At 38.9% G+C, this 20,056-nt stretch overlaps 1 protein-coding gene across 7 annotated transcripts in view; it reads left to right on the top strand.

Moving 5' to 3' along the window:
• dab1a (DAB adaptor protein 1a) overlaps positions 1 to 20,056 on the top strand; it is a 291,492-nt gene that overhangs the window by 249,370 nt on the left and 22,066 nt on the right. For 4 of the 7 annotated variants that reach the window (XM_061978206.2, XM_061978204.2, XM_061978203.2 and 1 more), the window contains 3 exons: positions 8,528 to 8,674; positions 14,240 to 14,302; positions 14,376 to 14,472. In XM_061978206.2, coding sequence (XP_061834190.2) covers positions 8,528 to 8,674; positions 14,240 to 14,302; positions 14,376 to 14,472 — 307 coding nt within the window. The remainder of the gene's footprint in view (positions 1 to 8,527; positions 8,675 to 14,239; positions 14,303 to 14,375; positions 14,473 to 20,056) is intronic. The other 3 variants (XM_061978209.2, XM_061978208.2, XM_061978205.2) reach the window with 1 other exon arrangement.

Raw genomic sequence — 20,056 nt, 5'->3', positions numbered from 1 at the left:
CAAATATTAACATTGCTGTATGTATACTTTTGACCCAGCACATTTGCTCACATTTTCAGTAGACCCATAATAAATTCATAAAAGAACCAAACTTCATGAATGTTTTTTTGTTACCAACAAATATGTGCTCCAATCACTCAAAAAAATCAAGAGTTGAAGAAATTATTGGAAACTCAAGACAGCCATGACATTATGTTCTTTACAAGTGTATGTACACTTATGATCGCGACTGTAGCATGTAGCAATATATCTAACGATGTAGCATTTAACTAACCTTCCAGCAATCCTTATAGCAACTGAAGTAGCATTTAGCTATCCAGCCGCACATATAATCCATCCATTCATGTAGCGTTTAGCGAAGAACAATTTAACTAGGCCAGGGGTCGGCAACCCAAAATGTTGAAAGAGCCATATTGGACCAAAAATACAAAAACAAATCTGTCTGGAGCCGCAACAAATTAAAAGCCATATTACATACAGATAGTGTGTCATGAGATATACATTGAATTGAGATGACTTAAAGGAAACTAAATGACCTCAAATATAGCTACAAATTAGGCATAATGATGCAATATGTACATAGAGCTAGCCTAAATAGCATGTTAGCATCGATTAGCTCGCAGTCACGCAGTGACCAAATATGTCTGATTAGCACTCCACACAAGTCAATAACATCAACAAAACTCACCTTTGTGCATTCATGCACAACGTTAAAAGTTTGGTGGACAAAATGAGACAGAAAAAGAAGTGGCATAAAACACGTCCTCGAAAGTCGGAGAAAGTTATACATGTAAACAAACCACGGTGAGTTCAAGGACCGCCAAAATTAGTAGGACAAAACGGCGCTCGCCAAATACTTGAGTCAGTGAAGCATGTTTAATATAAACAATGTGCTTTATAACAATTAGGGAGGTTTGTGTCATGTTTGTCCTCCTACAGAAACCATATTAAAACAAAAAATATATTTTTTTCACCTCATCTTTTTCCATTTTTCATACATTTTTGAAAAAGCTCCAGAGAGCCACTAGGGCGGCGCTAAAGAGCCGCATGCGGCTCTAGAGCCGCGGGTTGCCGACCCCTGAACTAGGCATTCAGCCATGCAGCATTTAGCAATACGGTATTACCTCGGAATACAAGTTTAATTGGTCCTGTGTACCTTAAAAAAACTCTTATTGCAAAACTCAACCAATTTTGAAAAAAAGAATTGAACTTGGAACCCAGTACTGAATAACGATTATTACCTGGTTGAAGCAGTGAAGGTGTCATGCTTCAGATTCCTGTGCACTGTGAGTGAATAACCCGCTGAGTAAATCGCAAAATAAACAACAAGAACTCCCATGGCGTTTTAACAATGTCGAAATAATGCACTTTGCAATTGGATGTGTTCTGCCTGGTCGCCCCGTGCTGCTGCTGTGTTGCTTTTAACGTTTTGGGGGGGGGAAAGTGATTACCTGCAGAGTAGCTCCGGAGTGGATTTAGCCTTTATTCCGTCGGCACGGCGCAGGATTGATGGCGGATGGCGTATTTTAAAGCACATCATTGCAACTTTCCCAAGGAAATGATAGCGCCCCGGTCTCGAGCCTGACCCGCCGTCCAGAGCAGTCCCTCCTGTTATTTACTGTGTCGCCATCTTAAACGGGACGGATCGATAAAACACACACACTCGCCAGCCTGTTCCAATCTACCGAGCCCTTGACCCTGCACCCAATGGGAGTGCTGAATCAACACCGTTTGCAACCTCGCGGTCGTTTTTACCGACAACTCCGGCCGATTATTATCTTTGCGCGCGGGTGTGAGTCGACATCAGAGTGTGCGTGTGTGTTTGCTGTTGTGATCAGTCACTCAGCAGGGGCTCAGCAAGATGGCATTAATTATAGAGGCTGCATTAATTACTTGAGGGAACACGTGCGCAGGTAATTACAGTTTCCCCGTTGGAGATGGCTAATTGATAAGCTGGCGGACGCATGAGGACAAAGGACTGAATGCAGGGGAATACTGGACCACACCACAGAAATGATAATGATGGTCACGGAGACCCTAGCACGTAGCGTTTAGATATTAGTTAGGTGTAGTAATTAGAAATCTATTCAGATATGTAGCACAAATTGATGAGCTAAGTATCTAGCAGTGTAGCATTTAGCGTCTTATCTTGCCATGTCTTCCGCCATTTAGCGCTAAGCATTTTATCTCACTCAATGAGTTATCCTGCCCGCTTTGTAGCTATCCAACCAGCCATGTGACAATCCGCAGTGGTGTAGCATTTGAGCATTAAGCTATCTACCACACCATTTAGCAGTTAGCTAACGGTTATGTAGCATCAAGCGACCCATATAGCCGCATACTTGCCAACCCTCCCGGATTTTCCGGGAGACTCCCGAAATTCAGCGCCTCTCCCGAAAATCTCCCGAAATTCAGGCGGAGCTGGAAGCCACGCCCCCTCCAGCTCCATGCGGACCTGAGTGACGTCAGGTGCGCAACACCACGTAAATCGTTGGCCAACCAAAAAGTAACCCCAGTATGCTATAGCCAACATTCACCAGGAGATGGCAACAGACAAACATAGATCACTATTACATTCCTCCCCTTTTAGAAATGTATGGAAGTTACTCAAAATAAATAAACAACCCAACCAAAAAATGCAGCAGCTCAATTAATAAACTGTACTTAAGCCACATTATTTTCTTTTTTTAATACTGAACTCTTAACCCTCATTTGTAAAAAAATAACATGCTTATTATACAAACAGTATTTGTACACCTTTAACACAGATTTTTATACTGTTTTCAGAGATTCAGTTTTTTTGGTGGTACTCGAAACCTTTCTGGGTACCTGCGAAAGGGTGTTCAGCATGGTTAGAAAAATAGTGACAGAGAATAGAACAAGAAGGGACAATTCAACCCTTAACTCAACAATGAATAGATGAGTGTTATGTGTGTGTATATGTGTAAATAAATGAACACTGAAATTCAAGTATTTCTTTTATTTATATATATATATATATATATATATATATATAGCTAGAATTCACTGAAAGTCAAGTATTTCTTATATATATATATATATATATATATATATAATATATATATATATATATATATATATATATATATATGAAATACTTGGTGAATTCTAGCTGTAAATATACTCCTCCCCTCTTAGCCCCGCCCCCAACCACGCCCCCTCCCCACCCCGACCACGCCCCCCACCCCCCATCCCCCACCTCCCGAAATCGGAGGTCTCAAGGTTGGCAAGTATGTATAGCCGTGACACAATTAGCTTGATGTAGCATTTTGCTATCTATTCGTTTACACAGCCTCTATCTGTCCATTTATCTATGTAGCATTTAGCTATCCAACCAGCCATGTAACATTTAGGTCAGAGTTGTGTGATCTTCAGTGTTGGGTTAGTTACTGAAAACCAGTAACTAGTTACAGTTACTAGTTACTTTATTTCAAAAGTAACTCAGTTACTAACTCAGTTACTTACACCAAAAAGTAATGTGTTACTGTGAAAAGTAACTATTTAGTTACTTATATTTGACAGTGGCCTAGTGGTTAGAGTGTCCGCCCTGAGATCGGTAGGTTGTGAGTTCAAACCCCGGCCGAGTCATACCAAAGACTATAAAAATGGGACCCATTACCTCCCTGCTTGGCACTCAGCATCAAGGGTTGGAATTGGGGGTTAAATCACCAAAATGATTCCCGGGCGCGGCCACCGCTGCTGCCCACTGCTCCCCTCACCTCCCAGGGGGTGATCAAGGGTGATGGGTCAAATGCAGAGAATAATCTCGCCACACCTAGTGTGTGTGTGTGACAATCATTGGTACTTTAACTTTTAACTTTAACATGCATTTGCATCACTGAACTCTGCTAAGCAATGTGGTCTACATACAACACACAAAGACAAAGATATGTTTCATTGGGCCACTTTGTTTCAGGCCAGAACAAATTGACAAAACTAATTTAAATAGCTGCAACATAACATACATAAGTAACAAACAGCATAATAACAACATAGCTGTAAACCATGGAAGGCACACACTACATACACAAAGCCTAACCAGGCGTTTTTTTTTCTCTCAAGGAATTCCGAAATAAAATCATGTCTGAAGCCCAGACCACTCTACACATTTCCCCAGTTTTAGTTTAGAGATAAGGAAAGATTGGCCTGGCCCTCTAGCATCCCTCTTTATGTTTGTGAACTTTATAGTCTATACATTTAGAGTGATGTGATAATCAAACACTCTGGAAGTCTAGAATGAAAGAGTATATAAGATAATGACAGTGTGTACCTTCAGTGCTGAATATGATGAGCAGAGGCAGAGTTTGGAGTGCTTTCTTTAGCTCGCTTTCCATTTTTATGTACTCACTGTCCAGGTGCCATTTGACGCCCGGTATCATGCTAATTAGCTGCCTGAAAGCGGGTGACTCCACTGTAGAAATAGCCTGCATGTCTTCTAGCACACACGCTGCAATGGCTCTATCAATGTTGTCCTGGCTAGCAGTGCCTCGTTAAAATCCAGCCGCTGTTGCTTAAGAGGTGATGTGTGTCTCTATTTACTAGCTTTGTCGAAGCATGTTGCTTTTGTAGCTCTTTCAGCAGATTTTAATGGCTAGGATAGGATCTTAGATCCAAGACACAACTTACATTTAACTAAAATGTTCTTTCATTTGTGGTCGACAAAAGAAAAGTAATGAGAATATCTCCATGTTAAGAAACTCTGCTTCGGGCTTCACCATGATGTCTTGTTAGTAAACACAGACACGCCCTCTCTCACACACACTCATACACACACACAGAGCGCGCCTCTTCTCCGTCGCCTCTTCTGCAGCGCTCCAATAAAACACACTCAGATCTTCTCAGTTTCTAGCCGATACTACATAAAAAAATAAAGTGAAATAACGCAGTAACGCATCATGTAGTAACGGTAACTGAGTTACTGAATATAAAAAATAAGGCGTTAGATTACTATTTACCGCCGAAAGTAACGGCGTTACAATAACGCGTTAGTCCCAACACTAATGATCTTAGTCTATTTTATTTTATTTTTAAGTTAAATGTTTCTTACACTAGACATTAAATGTGTATTTTAACTACTGTGCAGAACTTTCTGAAACGTTTATTGTCTTTTACATTATACTATATTAATGAAGGGAATTGGATTACATATGTCGTGCGTAATTTAGCATTACGCTATCAACCTCGCAGTGTAGCATGTATCTATTGAATTATGTAGCATCGCCATTTAGCACTTAGCTAATTGTTATCGGTTATTAATAACATTGAGTTATTAATCCTACCATGCAACATTTACCTGTTCAAATATGTAGCGTCCCTAGCTAGCCCACTATATAGCACTTAGGCAACAGTTATGTATCATTGAGGGTTATGTATCATTAATCCCGCCATACAGCATTTAGCTACACAAGTAGCTTAATTATGCCATGTAGCATTATGCTGTTTATTCATTCATACAGTCTTTAAGTTAAAGTTAAAGTACCAATTATTGTCACACACACACTCGGTGTGGTGAAATTTGTCCTCTGCATTTGACCCATCCCCTGTTCACCCCCTGGGAGGTGAGGGGAGCAGTGAGCAGCAGCGGTGCCGTGCCCGGGAATAATTTTTGGTGATTTAACCCCCAATTCCAACCCTTGATGCTGAGTGCCAAGCAGGGAGGTAATGGGTACCATTTTTATAGTCTTTGGTATGACTCGGCCGGTCTCAGGGCGGACACTCTAACCACTAGGCCACTGAGTTTATCTTTTTAATGAGCTATTTAGCTATCAAACAAGCCTTGTGACATGCTATCTTTCCAGCTGTGTAGCATTTGGCTGGCTATATAGTCCGTCACTTAGCATGAAGCCATCTACCCCGCAATGTACTCTAGCATTTATCTATTAGTTGGTGTAGCGTTGCCATCTACCCTACCATTTAGCACTTAGCTCACGGTTATTAATAGCATTGACCTATTCATCTAGCCCTACAGCCTTTATCTATTGAGTTAGCTATTTAGTATTAAGCTATCCAACCAGCCATGTGACATTTAGCTGTTCTTCCAGTTATGTAGCATTCATCTATTCAATTATGTAGCATCACCATCCACTAAACCATTTAGCACTTAGCTAGCGATTGATATTTATGTAGCTTTAAGCCAATAATTTGCCATGTAGCAGTAAGCTAACCACAAAGCCATTACGCACAAATCTTATGTATGCCATGTCGCATTTTGCTATCTATTCATCTATAGTCTTTATCCGTCCAGTTAGCTATGTAGCATTTAGCTACCTGTCCAGCCATGTATAGCACTGAGCTAGCTACCAATAGCATTTAGCAATGTAGGAATTGCGGTGTAACATTATTTTTTCTATCCAATTATGTAGCATATAGCTATCTACACTATTCAGCTTTTTATTATTAAGCCAACTATCCAATTATGTAGCATCAAGCTTTCTATTATGCTTTTTATCATTAAGCTAGCACCCAATTTATGTAGCACCGAGCTATCTATCCAGTCATGTAGAATGTTGCGACCTAACGTGTTTTGCGGACTGTAAGGCTCACTTAAAATCCTTTTTTTTTCTCAAAACTCGACAGTGCGCCTCATAACCCGGTGCGCCTAATGTACGGAATAATTCTGGTTTTGCTTACCGAGCTCGAAGCAACTTTATTTGGTACATGGACTATGGACTGGACTCTCACTATTATGTTAGACCTACTATGGACTGGACTTTCACAATATTATGTCAGACCAACTCGACGTCCATTGCATCCGGTCTCCCATAGAGGGGGCGGGGGGGGGGTTACCCACATATGCGGTCCTCTCCAAGGTTTCTCATAGTCATTCACATCGACATCCCATTGGGGTTGTGAGTTTTTCCTTGCCCTTATGTGGGCTCTGTACCACGGATTTCGTTGTGGCTTGTGCAGCCCTTTGAGACACTTGTGATTTAGGGCTATATAAATAAACATTGATTGATTGAACATTGATTGACATGGTGTAATGATAAGTGTGACCAGTAGATGGCAGTCAAACATAAGAGATACGTGTAGACTGCAATATAATGGCAATATGACTCAAGTAAACAACACCAACATTTTATATGTTCCATTGAAACTATAGAACATTACACACGGCGCTCAAAAATGTATCAAAATGTTTTAGTACGACTTTGGTAAGCTATGAAGCTGCACCGCTTGATGGATTGTCGGCGCATTAAACATACGAGTATTTTAATGGTGTGTGTATAAGGTAAGACATATTATCTGCCGTTTTGTTTCGCAATATTATGCAAAGGCAACTTTTCTTACCTTCTGGTACCTGCTGATCTGTATTTGGGATCTGCAAAAGTGCTGAAAAATTGCGCGTGTCGGCCTGTGTAGTCTGTGCCGACACCGTAGTCGATAAGCTTCTTATTTGTCTCTATCTTCTTGTTATGGGACATTCATCCTCCGCTGTTGCCATTTCTAATATAAAGTAGTGTAAAGTTCTTACTTATATCTGTCAGTAAAGTCGCCATGAAAGCGCTAAAACATACCGGTGTGGTGAGTTTACATTATTCACCCAAGGAACTTTAATTATTAGAGAGTTCCGGTCGGACGGTTTTTCACGGGACACATTGTTATTGATTGAAGTAAAGTCTGAATGTCATTAAAACAGTTAGCTCTATCTTTTGACACTTTTCCACTCCCGTCCTTGCACGCTACACCGCTACAACAAAGGTGACGGCGAGAAGACGCTGTCGAAGGTGAAGCCACGTAAAAAAGACCGCCCACAAAACGGCGCATCCGGAAGCGACTGTCAGAAAGCGACTTGAAGATGATCTGTAAAACATCATCTATGCAACATTTTGACCAAAGAACCACCATTACATGTTATGTAGACCACAAGGAAGTGTTTTCCATTTAGAAAAAAAAAAATAATAATATGACTCCTTTAATGCGCCCTATACTCCGATGCGCCTTATATATGAAATAAGATCAAAAATAGACCATTCATCGGCTGATTTCTTACACAAGATGATTTTTTTAGGCGGGTACTAGACACATTTTATGTCCCAAATTGCAAACAAATTCAGACATAATACGTTTTAGGAATCGTCGGTGTGGTTATAGCGCGTTCGTTGTGTCAGTCTCCGCTAATTCATGGCTAGTTTATCGTCTGCTTTAGCCGGCTGTTTATGGTAGCAACAAAAAAATAAATACCAATAAAGCATTGTTTTATTACTTTAATGTTTAAATATTCTTAAAAGAGCAGAGATGAAGATGTATCTCAGTGCCTCACGGTGGTAATTACCACAGTGGGGAGGATTTAGAGAAACACAGAAGGAGCTCAGGGCTGTAGTTTATACCGAAGGTAGGGATGATCTTTAAACCTCTTGAAATCTCCTGTGTGTTTATAGGAGAGCACCTGGCGGGAGCAACACCTGCCCTCTTAAATCAGCCTCTATGAGAGACTGCTAATATAGTTTGCACCCTCATCCTCATCCCACCCGCCATCGCTTTAACACTGAGGTTGTGATTGCAGAACGGGCATCCAAACACCCACCACCAACATCATCATCACCATCATCTTCATAGTCATCTGCAACCCCCCCAGCCGGTACTCGGTGAACATCTGGATCAGCATCACGAGGTCGATCTGATAGACTTAGGCCTGGAGATGAGTTCTCAGGTAAGGTTGTTGTCTTGGTGTTTAAAACTTCCCCAAACGACCTCGCCGCCCCCGCTGTCATCTTCACCGCACTTCTTTCTGCCGGCGAGCAACCCCTCCCCTGACTCTTGACCCCTTTATGAATAAAACATGTAACCTTACTGTTGGCATAGCAACCAAGAGTAGAATTGGAGTGGCACCACCTGCATAAGAGTTTTAGGAGACAAATGATAGAAAAGGTGAGAAAGGAAGTCGTATGGAAGTCGTTTTAAACGATATGAATGACAAAAGTTGACATACACTTGTAAAGAACATAATGTCATGGCTGTCTTGAGTTTCCAATAATTTCTACAACTCTTATTTTTTTGTGATAGAGTGATTGGAGCACATACTTGTTGGTCACAAAAAACATTCATGAAGTTTGGTTCTTTTATGAATTTATTATGGGTCTACTGAAAATGTGAGCAAATGTGCTGGGTCAAAAGTATACATACAGCAATGTTAATATTTGCTTACATGTCCCTTGGCAAGTTTCACTGCAATAAGGCACTTTTGGTAGACATCCACATGGACTTCACATTGACAAAGATAAGACCTTCTGCAGCAAAGTTCTGTGGTCAGATGAAACGAAAATGGAGCTGTTTGGCCACAATACCCAGCAATATGTTTGGAGGAGAAAAGGTGAGGCCCTTAATCCCAGGAACACCATCCTAACGTCAAGCATGGTGGTGGTCGTATTATGCTCTGGGCCTGTTTTGCTGCCAATGGAACTGGTGCTTTACAGAGAGTAAATGGGACAATGAAACTGCAGCACGAGCGACGTCATGTCCCTTGCGGGTCAGTTTTGCATTCACATTAGAAATCACTTCTTTTTTTTTTGTAATGTGATTGGACACTAAAAAGATTGAATTTGACAAAAAAAATCAGAATTACACATCCGACCGACCCTGCTGTGAGACCCTAGCCCAGTGCCGGCCCAAGCCTCCATGGGGCCCTAAGCAAAATTTGATTTTGGGGCCCTCTATTTCTGCCAATAATATATAAATAATATATAAACTCATTGCGGCTCTGGCAGTGTTGTTTACATTATCCTATTGTCAGCCTGGCATGTCTTTACAAATGACATGTCATTTATAAAGATATGGGGGTGGCCCAGTTAAGAACATAAATAATACCAATGAATGAACGAATGATGTCCAGAGTGCCACATATGGTTCCTAATCTTAAAATGTAGAAAACATTCAGCTACAAGAGTGGCCTGGGGTTGAACAGTCCAAGTGATAAAGCTTTGTATTTACAGTAAAAGTGTCATCTTGTCTCATCAGTCTTGTACATATTAGTCTTTAATTACTAGTTTATATTTTTAGTTAATTGTTCATATTTAATGTTTACTTTGTACAAAGAGAGCGCAGTCTACTGAAGTTAAATTCCATGTGTGTTAAACATAACTGGACAATAAAGCTGATTCTGATTCACTTTATTATTTTTGGTAACAAAAACCTGAAACAGCAATGTGCAAAAATGTTGACCTAAAATTGTGTTTGTGTACAATAATATATCTTTGATCATTTAGAAATCATCAGTCAGACTCGTACATGCAAAAAATAAAAAATAATATTTTTTTGTTAATTGCTTTTGGGGGCCCCCTGGTGGCCGCGGGGCCCTAAGCAAGCGCTTAGTACGCTTATGCCTTGGGCCGGCTCTGCCCTAGCCTAAATGATATTTGCATCTCCTCCTCCCAGTATTTTGCACAATCTGATAATCTTCATATATTCTGCAAACATGATAATTGAAGAGACGTAATCCCCTGCACACGACTAACAGTCATGGTCAAAAGTTTCCATACACTTGTGAAGGACATAATGTCATGGCCAAACAGCTCAATTTTTGTTTCATCTGACATCAATCACATGGACAAAGATAAAACCTTAAGGAGGAAAGTTCTGTGGTCAGATGAAACAAAAATGGAGCTGTTTGGCCACAATACCCAGCAATATGTTTGGAGGAGAAAAGGTGAGGCCTTTACTCCCAGGAACACCACATCTACCGTCAAGCATGGTGGTGGTGGTAGTATTATGCTCTAGGCCTGTTTTGCTGCCAATGGAACTGGTGCTTTACAGAGAGTAAATGGGACAATGAAAAAAGAGGATTACCTCCAAATTCTTCAGGATAACCTAACATCATCAGCCCGGAGGTTGGGTCTTGGGCGCAGTTGGGTGTTCCAACAGGACAATGACCTCAAACACACGTCAAAAGTGGTAAAGGAATGGCTAATTCAGGCTAGAATTAAGGTTTTAGAATGGCCTTCCTAAAGTCCTGACGTTAACGTGTGGACAATGCTGAAGAAACAAGTCCATGTCATAAAACCAACACATTTAGCTGAACTGCACCAATTTTGTCAAGAAGAGTGGTCAAAAATTCAACCAGAAGCTTGCCAGAAGCTTGTGGATGGCTACCAAAGGCGCCTTATTGCAAGTAAGCAAATATTAACATTGCTGTATGTATACTTTTGACCCAGCAGATTTGCTCACGTTTTCAGTAGACCCATAATAAATTCATAAAAGAACCAAACTTCATGAATGTTTTTTGTGACCAACATGTGCTCCAATCATCCATCCATCCATCCATCCATTTTCTACCGCTTATTCCCTTTTGGGGTCGCGGGGGGCGCTGGAGCCTATCTCAGCTACAATCGGGCGGAAGGCGGGGTACACCCTGGACAAGTCGCCACCTCATCGCAGGGCCAACGCAGATAGACAGACAACATTCACGCTCACATCCACACACTAGGGCCAATTTAGTGTTGCCAATCAACTTATCCCCAGGTGCATGTCTTTGGAGGTGGGAGGAAGCCGGAGTACCCGGAGGGAAGCCACGCAGTCACGGAGAGGACATGCAAACTCCACACAGAAAGATCCCGAGCCCGGGATTGAACCCAAGACTACTCAGGACCTTCGTATTGTGAGGCAGATGCACTAACCCCTCTGCCACCGTGAAGCCCTGTGCTCCAATCACTCTATCACAAAAAAATAAGAGTTGTAGAAATGATTGGAAACTCAAGACATCCATGACATTATGTTCTTTACAACTGTATGTACACCATCTATGATTTTGCTGGACAATTTTGAGGCAACACGATCCTTTTCAATTTTCTGAAACTGTCAAACTTTTTTCTGTTGATGGCCACATCGCAGTTATGGCTGCCCTCAGAGGGCCCCTAGTAACAGTAAACATACAGTGCCAAAATAGAATTCATTTATTTTGTCCTCAAAATTCTACAGACAATACCCCATAATAACAATATGAAAAGTTTTTTTTTTTTTAAATGTTGCCATTTTATTAAAAACTAATAAAGCAAATAAAATCATATTTCCATATTTATTCACAGCCTTTGCTTTTGTTTATGCACCTTTGGCAGCAATTCCGACTTTTTTAATACGATGCCACAAGCCTGGCACACCAATCAGTTTGTCCCTATTGTATTTTGGATGCTATGCCATAATTTAATTTCTCTCACACCTTCCAATACAGATTTGATTAACTGTCAAACAATGTTAACTCGCTTCAACAAATTAGCAACTAACACTACTAGGAAGAATACATTATCGTCTCTAAATGAGATTCTGAGGAAAAGGTATTAGTTTATTTGCACCTTCAATTACATTGTTCTCTGAGGTTATCGTGATAATCTATCTTATTTTGTTGCTGCGCGATCTTCATCTCTTCCACAGCTGCAAGAGCCCATAACTCAGCATCGCAACCCTTCGTTCCTTTTTGGCTAAATCAGCATCCAGGACCATAAATGTAAAGCACCACATGCACTGATTCCATTTTCTGATAGATGTGATAGATATATATATATATATATATATATATATATATATATATATATATATATATATATATATATATATATATATATATATATATATATATATATATACACACACACACTAGGTGTGGCGAAATTATTCTCTGCATTTGACCCATCACCCTTGATCACCCCCTGGGAGGTGAGGGGAGCAGTGAGCAGCAGCGGTGCCGCGCCCGGGAATCATTTTAGGTGATTTAACCCCCAATTCCAACCCTTGATGCTGAGTGCCAAGCAGGGAGGTAATGGGTCCCATTTTTATAGTCTTTGGTATGACTCGGCCGGGGATTGAACTCACAAACTACCAATCTCAGGGTGGACACTCTAACCACTAGGCCATATATATATATATATATATATATATATATATATATATATTTTTTTTTTTTTTTAAGCGATTAAGATTTGTTGCACACACTCGTGTATGTGTGTATATATATATATATATATATATATATATATATATATATGTATGTATGTATGTATGTATGTATGTATGTATGTATATATGTATGTATATATATATTTGTGTATATATATATGTAGATATATATGTATATATATATATATATATATGTGTAGATATATATATATATATGTATTTATATATATATATATATGTAGCTATATATATATATATATATATATATATAGCTACATATACTGTATATATATATGTGTGTAGCTATATATATATATATATATATATATATATATATATATATATAGCTACATATACATGTGTGTGTATATATAGATATATATGTATTTATATGTGTGTGTATATATATAGCTACATATACATGTGTGTGTATATATAGATATATATGTATTTATATGTGTGTGTATGTATATATATATATGAGTATATGTATATATGTGTGTGTGTGTGTGTGTGTATATATACATATTTGTATATATACACGTGTGTAACTGTATATATACGTGTGTGTGTGTATGTTTATATATATATATATACATATACAGTATGTATATATATATATATATATATATATATATATATATATATATACATATATACATATATAGTATGTGTATATATATATATATATATATATATATATATATATATATATATATATATATATACACATACTGTATATGTATGGAATTTTTTCTTTTAAAGACTTGCGGTTTATGTGTGAACACGGAGAGAGAGGAAGAAGATTTTCTAAGAACATTCATTATCTCTGGAGAAATTATCCGTATCCGCAATTTATGCAAATCTTGGACCGTGCATTCAAGGCCTTAAATTTCTTGACAACTAAAAATAGTTTGCTTCGCTTCTCTCTGGCCTTGAGACATTATTAATGCACAGAAAGAGGGATGTAGAATAGATTGAGATCAAATAGAAACAGCTGGTGTCTTTTGATAGCGAGACCCATAGCTGATGCTCCACAATAGGAGGACCTTAATGAGAGGCCCCCAGGGGGCTGCTGGTACATTTTGTTGTGGACTGATATCACTTTGGTAGGTATGTCATCATGATCATTTCATCTCATTTTGCCATCCCCTCTCTCATGCCTCCTCTCCGTTGCCTCCGCAGTCGCCAAGGTAGGTTGCCACCTGCTCGTCGCACGCAGTGTGTCGTGCATGTTGGCATGCTGACCCGCTCCAGGCTGTTTATGACATCGCAGCATCAGCTGGACAATCATGCCCGACTGACTTAGTGTGCACTTTTTTGTGATTCTCAGAACATCAACCAATTAGAGCTTTTCGGAGACATGTCGACGCCTCCTGACATAACCTCTCCGTCGGTGAGCCGCAGCCACGCATTCGCAATTCAGGTCTGGCGTTGAACTATTAAGAGTGTTTACTCTCATTTTGCAGACCCCGGCCTCCCCTGCTAACACCCTTGATCCGTCGCTAGGCCTGCAGCCTCCCACGGAACTCTTTGCTCCCTTCAATCCTGCGTCTGTGCCCTCAGGTAAAAAAACTACTTCTTTTTTTCCAACCGGTCGCACGACGGAGCATGTGCTGTCTGCCTCGTTTACCCCCAATGTCCAAAAACATGCATGTTAGCTTAATTGGACACTCTTAAATTGCCTATAATTGAACATCTGGCCACCTCAGATCAATTAGGAAAGCTTGGACGTACGCTGCCTGCACTGCAAGAACCACATTACAAGAAAGCACAAAAAGTCCCATTTTTACACGAGAAAAATAATCTTATATTAGGAAAGTATCTGTAGCCAATTCTTATCAAGCTGTTTGGCCAGAAATTAATTATTTGTTATAATAAAAAATAACTATTTAAAACACTTTAGTATGGGGAACAAATTCACCATTAATTAGTTGCTTATTAACATGCAAATTAGTAACATATTGGCTCTTAATTAGTCATCATTAAGTACTTATTAATGCCTTATTCTGCATGGCCTTATTATACAACCAGTAAGCCATTAACTAAGAGTCTTCCCTCAATAAGGTTAGGGTACTTAGAATATGTTCCCCTCGTGTCCAAATAACTCTAAATTAAGTTTTTGTTACTTAGAATATGGTACCCATACTAAAGTGTTACCAACTATTTAATTTAAATAACCTAATTTTGATATTTATTTCCCAACATAATAAGAATTAAATCAATCTTATTCAAATAGTGGGCTATGAGTATTTAAATGGTGACTATCGGTCACGTAACGGATTGATGACCGATAATTTTCACCATGATTTCTTCATGGTGTCATCGCGTTATTTCTCATTTGTAAGTGCTTGTGGTCGCAGGAACTTTTCAAAGCGAAATCAAAACGTCAAAGAAACGCGACACCACCAAAAAAAAAGCATGTAGTCAATCGATCGCAGCATGAACAGCCCTTTGGTTGCAAAGGGAGAAAGCAAGTGGCCAACTGATGCAAAAACGCACATAAAAAGACGCAACACTCCTGATTTTTGTCTGGACCATCTAGGATGTACAAACAATTATTTAAAAGGGAACATTATCACAATTTCAGAAGGGTTAAAACCATTAAAAATCAGTTCCCAGTGGCTCATTTTATTTTTCGAAGTTTTTTTAAAAATTTTACCCATCACGCAATATCCCTAAATAAAAGCTTCAAAGAGCCTGATTTTAACCATCGTTATATACACCCGTCCATGACGTCACACAGTGATGCCAATACAAACAAACATGGCGGATAGAACAGCAAGGTATAGCGACATTAGCTCGGATTCAGACTCGGATTTCAGCGGCTTAAGCGATTCAACAGATTACGCATGTATTGAAACGGATGGTTGTAGTGTGGAGGCAGGTAGCGAAAACGAAATTGAAGAAGAAACTGAAGCTATTGAGCCATATCGGTTGAACCGTATGCAAGCGAAACCGACGAAAACAACACGACAGCCAGCGACACGGGAGAAAGCGAGGACAAATTCAGCGATCGTCTTCTAACCAACGATTGGTATGTGTTTGTTTGGCATTAAAGGAAACTAACAACTATGAACTAGGTTTACAGCATATTAAATACATTTGGCAACAACATGCACTTTGAGAGTGCAGACAGCCCATTTCAGGCGCGCTAAGAACATATATTTTTCCACGATTTCAGCACTAAATAGACACAAAATACTGCATTACCCAAGACTACCCGAATGTACTAGAATGATTGAAAAAAATAAATGTTTTTAAGCTAAATTATTGGTAAACACAGTTTATGTATAATAATTTACGTAAAACCGCGAGTAATGAATAAAGTTTTCATCAATTAATATATTCTGTAGACATACCCTCATCCGCTCTCTTTTCCTGAAAGCTGATCTGTCCTGTTTTGGAGTTGATGTCAGCAGGCCAGGGAAGTTAGGGTCGATATTCTTCTCTTGATCATCTTCGGTGGCATACGGGACGGTAAAAGGGGTGTGAGCCAAGACATCCAGGGGGTTTAGCTCGCTCGTCTGCGGGAACAAACTGCCGCCATTGCTTGCCGTGCTACCGAGGTCCTTTGTCCCTGAATAGCTCACACACTCCGGCAGATTCAATGGGGGTCTGGCGGCAGATTTCTTTGACTTTATCGTTGGAAATGCATCTCCTTTGAGTGTCACAGGATATCCACACATTCTTGCCATCTCTGTCGTAGCATAGCTTTCGTCGGTAAAGTGTGCGGAACAAACGACTGACCAATTCGTCGGCTTTCCCCACACCCTCGTATTTTGAACAAATTTCTTCCAATTTCTTGCCACTTTCCCATCTTTGGGCCACTGGTGCAACTTGAATCCGTCCCTGTTCGTGTTGTTACACCCTCCGACAACACACCGACGAAAGTGAGAAAATGGCGGATTGCTTCCCGATGTGACGTCACGTTTTGATGTCATCGCTCCGAGAGCGAATAATAGAAAGGCGTTTAATTCGCCAAAATTCACCCATTTAGAGTTCGGAAATCGGTTAAAAAAATATATGGTCTTTTTTCTGCAACATCAAGGTATATATTGACGCTTACATAGGTCTGGTGATAATGTTCCCCTTTAAAAAAATCAGTTGTTAACATACTTCCTGAGGACTTAACTATTTTAATTATTATACTAAAAAACATGTAATCTTTGTTGTCTGCTAGATATGTACATTTACTTTAAGTTAGAAGGGTTCATTGCACACACAAAAATTATATATATGTATATATTTTTTGTTGTTGTAATGTTTTAAAAACACTATCAAAATGAAAAAAAATAAACGTCCATTCACACGCGTGAGGTTGTGCTGAAAAAAATAAATAAACCAAGTGGGACAAGATATTTTTAAAGTATGATGTACGGTAAAAGTAAACACGCACACTGCAAATTATTTGCCAATTTTATCTCGAGAAAATCCCCCAATTTTAAGAGCTATTTACTTATTTTCAGTCATTGACTTTAAATCATAATCTTAATTTTAGCATGCATAATTGTATTTTGTCTATTTTAGTTGAAAAAATTCCTATTTAGATAAGATGTTTTAGTTTTCCCCACATGCAAAATCTTGTTAAAATATTATGCAACATCCTGTGGATGCTTAATCTAATAATTGCAAGTTTCAGAATAAAATACCTATTTCTGTCTTAAAAGTCCAACTAATTTCTAGATATACAAATCCTAATTTTAGATGTTTTATCGAGTAAAATTAACTAGCTGCATGGACAGATAATTTCACTAGTTTTTAGTATTTTTTCCCAAAAATCTTGTCTTTTTGTCTTTATATTTTTATTTATTTATTTTTTGTCTTTCTTTCTTCTTTAATCAGTCCAACAAAATAATACACAACAATACAATAATAATACAATTCCAATTCCAAAACTAAACCCGACCCAGTAACATTCAGAATAGCAATAATTGAGAGTAATTGAGAGGATGCACAAACATGACACAAAACAATCCAAAAGTAGTCAGACAAAAATTAATAATAGCAACAACAGTATCTATATTAATACACGGCAAAAAGTCAGGAAAAATAATACAAAAATTAGGGGTATTTTATTTGAACTAAGCAAAATTATCTGCCAATAGAACAAGAAAATTTGGCTTGTCAAGACTTTCCAAAACAAGTAAAATTAGCTAACCTCAATGAACCCAAAAATACCTTACAATAAGTATATTCTCACAAATAACAACTGTACTTCTATATGAGTACGTATTTTCTATTGTTTCATTCAGGCATGTGATTTTTCCGTCTAAAGTTGGAATTCCGTCTTTTTTAATCTCGGGAAAAGAAAAAAAAAATTATCTCCCGTTTTTCCGTTTTTTTTTCCGACCCTAAATCAAGATTCGAGACGTAGTTTATATTACGCCGTAGTTGATTGGTCGATATGTTCCTTGTGACCAATCAGGACATCTGTTATGAATGATGACGTTATTAACGTCATCATTCATAATGGTTATTACCGCCATTTTCCATATGTAAACGATGTCGGTTCTCGAGAGAAAGGACGCTTTACGAGTAAAAGAAATTGATAAACATGTCAAAATTAAGTTTCGATGGGACTGGATGGAAAGGGAAATCACTGATACTGTTGGGAAGAAGGAAGTTACGACTTTGTTCGGTGATTTTATTCGGAAAATCGATCGTCCCGGAAAGGTTTTGTGCACGTGGTGTCATGATAATATTGACTATGGATCACGAGGTTTCAAGGCTTTGGAAGTACATGCGAAACGCCAAAAACATATGAAACAACTTGAAGCAAGGTATGTTCTATTAATGATGTTTTCATGTCTTTAAACACTAAAATATTTTCTTCAAATGGTGCTGTCTTTGTTAATTTTAGCATGTTAAATTGGTGAAAAACCAGGAGCTTCGGGGGGCCTTCGTCCCCCAGACCCCCGGAAATTTTTTCAGTCTTTTTCATTGTGGTCAAATCACATGACTGTTCATTGAAAATAAAACAGCAAAGTCCATTTGGCTGTCATGTGTTTTAATATGAGACACAATTGTATTAAAGTCATGATTTTTTTTTTCATGCTTGAAATAAGAAATTATTACTTTAAAAAAGTAGTTTTATACTTGTGAGTGTTGATGACACAGCTTTGCAACAGTTGATATTCTAGTTTCAAGCATGTTTTACTCAATATAGGTCATCAAATCTCAGCAACAAGCTGTAATATCTTACTGAGATCATTTAGGACCAAAACCCTTAAAACAAGTAAAACACTCTAACATAAAATCTGCTTAGTGAGAAGAATTATCTTATCAGACAGAAAATAAGCAAATATCACCCTTATTTGAGATATTTAATCTTACTTAGATTTCAGTTTTTGCAATGTAAGAATTCCAACATAACAGTGATTAAAAAAAAACCTCCTTTACATTATCATCACATCCATTTATAAAAAAAATAAAATAAAAACATTATTGGCTTACACTTGCATCGCATCTCGTAACCTTGACAACACACCGTGTCCAATATTTTCCACAAATATAAAATAAGTCATATTCATTTTCTTTTCTTTTTGTCTTACATTTTATCAGCTTTTTTTTTTTGCAGTGCAAAGAAGCTTACAATACGTACGCCGCTCCAAAGGGTTAACAATGATCAAAAAGCAGGTCATTTATGAAAGACAGCCGATAGGATGAGGAGCGAGTGGAAGTAAAAGGAACAGGATGTGATTAATAGAGAGGGATGGAATAGAAATGAAATGTTGATGAGAAGAGGAGGTGGCGTCGGCTGTGTGTTGAATATAAAACGCGTCATTAGCTGGCTGACTCAGACGCGGCTGATTTACCCACCGAAGAAGTGGCGGCGACCTCTGGCCCGGCTGGTACTTCCCTGAGTGAGACACGGCCGCACACTTGTCTCCGCCCCTCTCTCGGTGAGGCGGAATGTCACGGACAGAAGGCATGGTGAAGATGGCTTATAAATGTGAGCAATTTTAATGAGTGCGTTTAGATGAAACCACGCTGCCTCATTCTGGAGGTAATTATTCTAGCTCAGCGTGACCATGAAGAGATGCTACATTAGCTACAGGCAGAGAAGTAGGGCAGGTGATGCATGGCTTGTAAATGCGCGTGTGTGTGTGTGTGTGTGTGTGTGTGTGTGTGTGTGTGTGTGTGTGTG

The sequence above is a fragment of the Nerophis lumbriciformis genome, linkage group LG18, assembly GCF_033978685.3.
Source record: "Nerophis lumbriciformis linkage group LG18, RoL_Nlum_v2.1, whole genome shotgun sequence".
Taxonomy (NCBI): Eukaryota; Metazoa; Chordata; class Actinopteri; order Syngnathiformes; family Syngnathidae; genus Nerophis; species Nerophis lumbriciformis.
The sequence above is the reverse complement of the archived record's forward strand: the minus strand, read 5'-3'. Positions and strand labels throughout refer to the sequence as shown.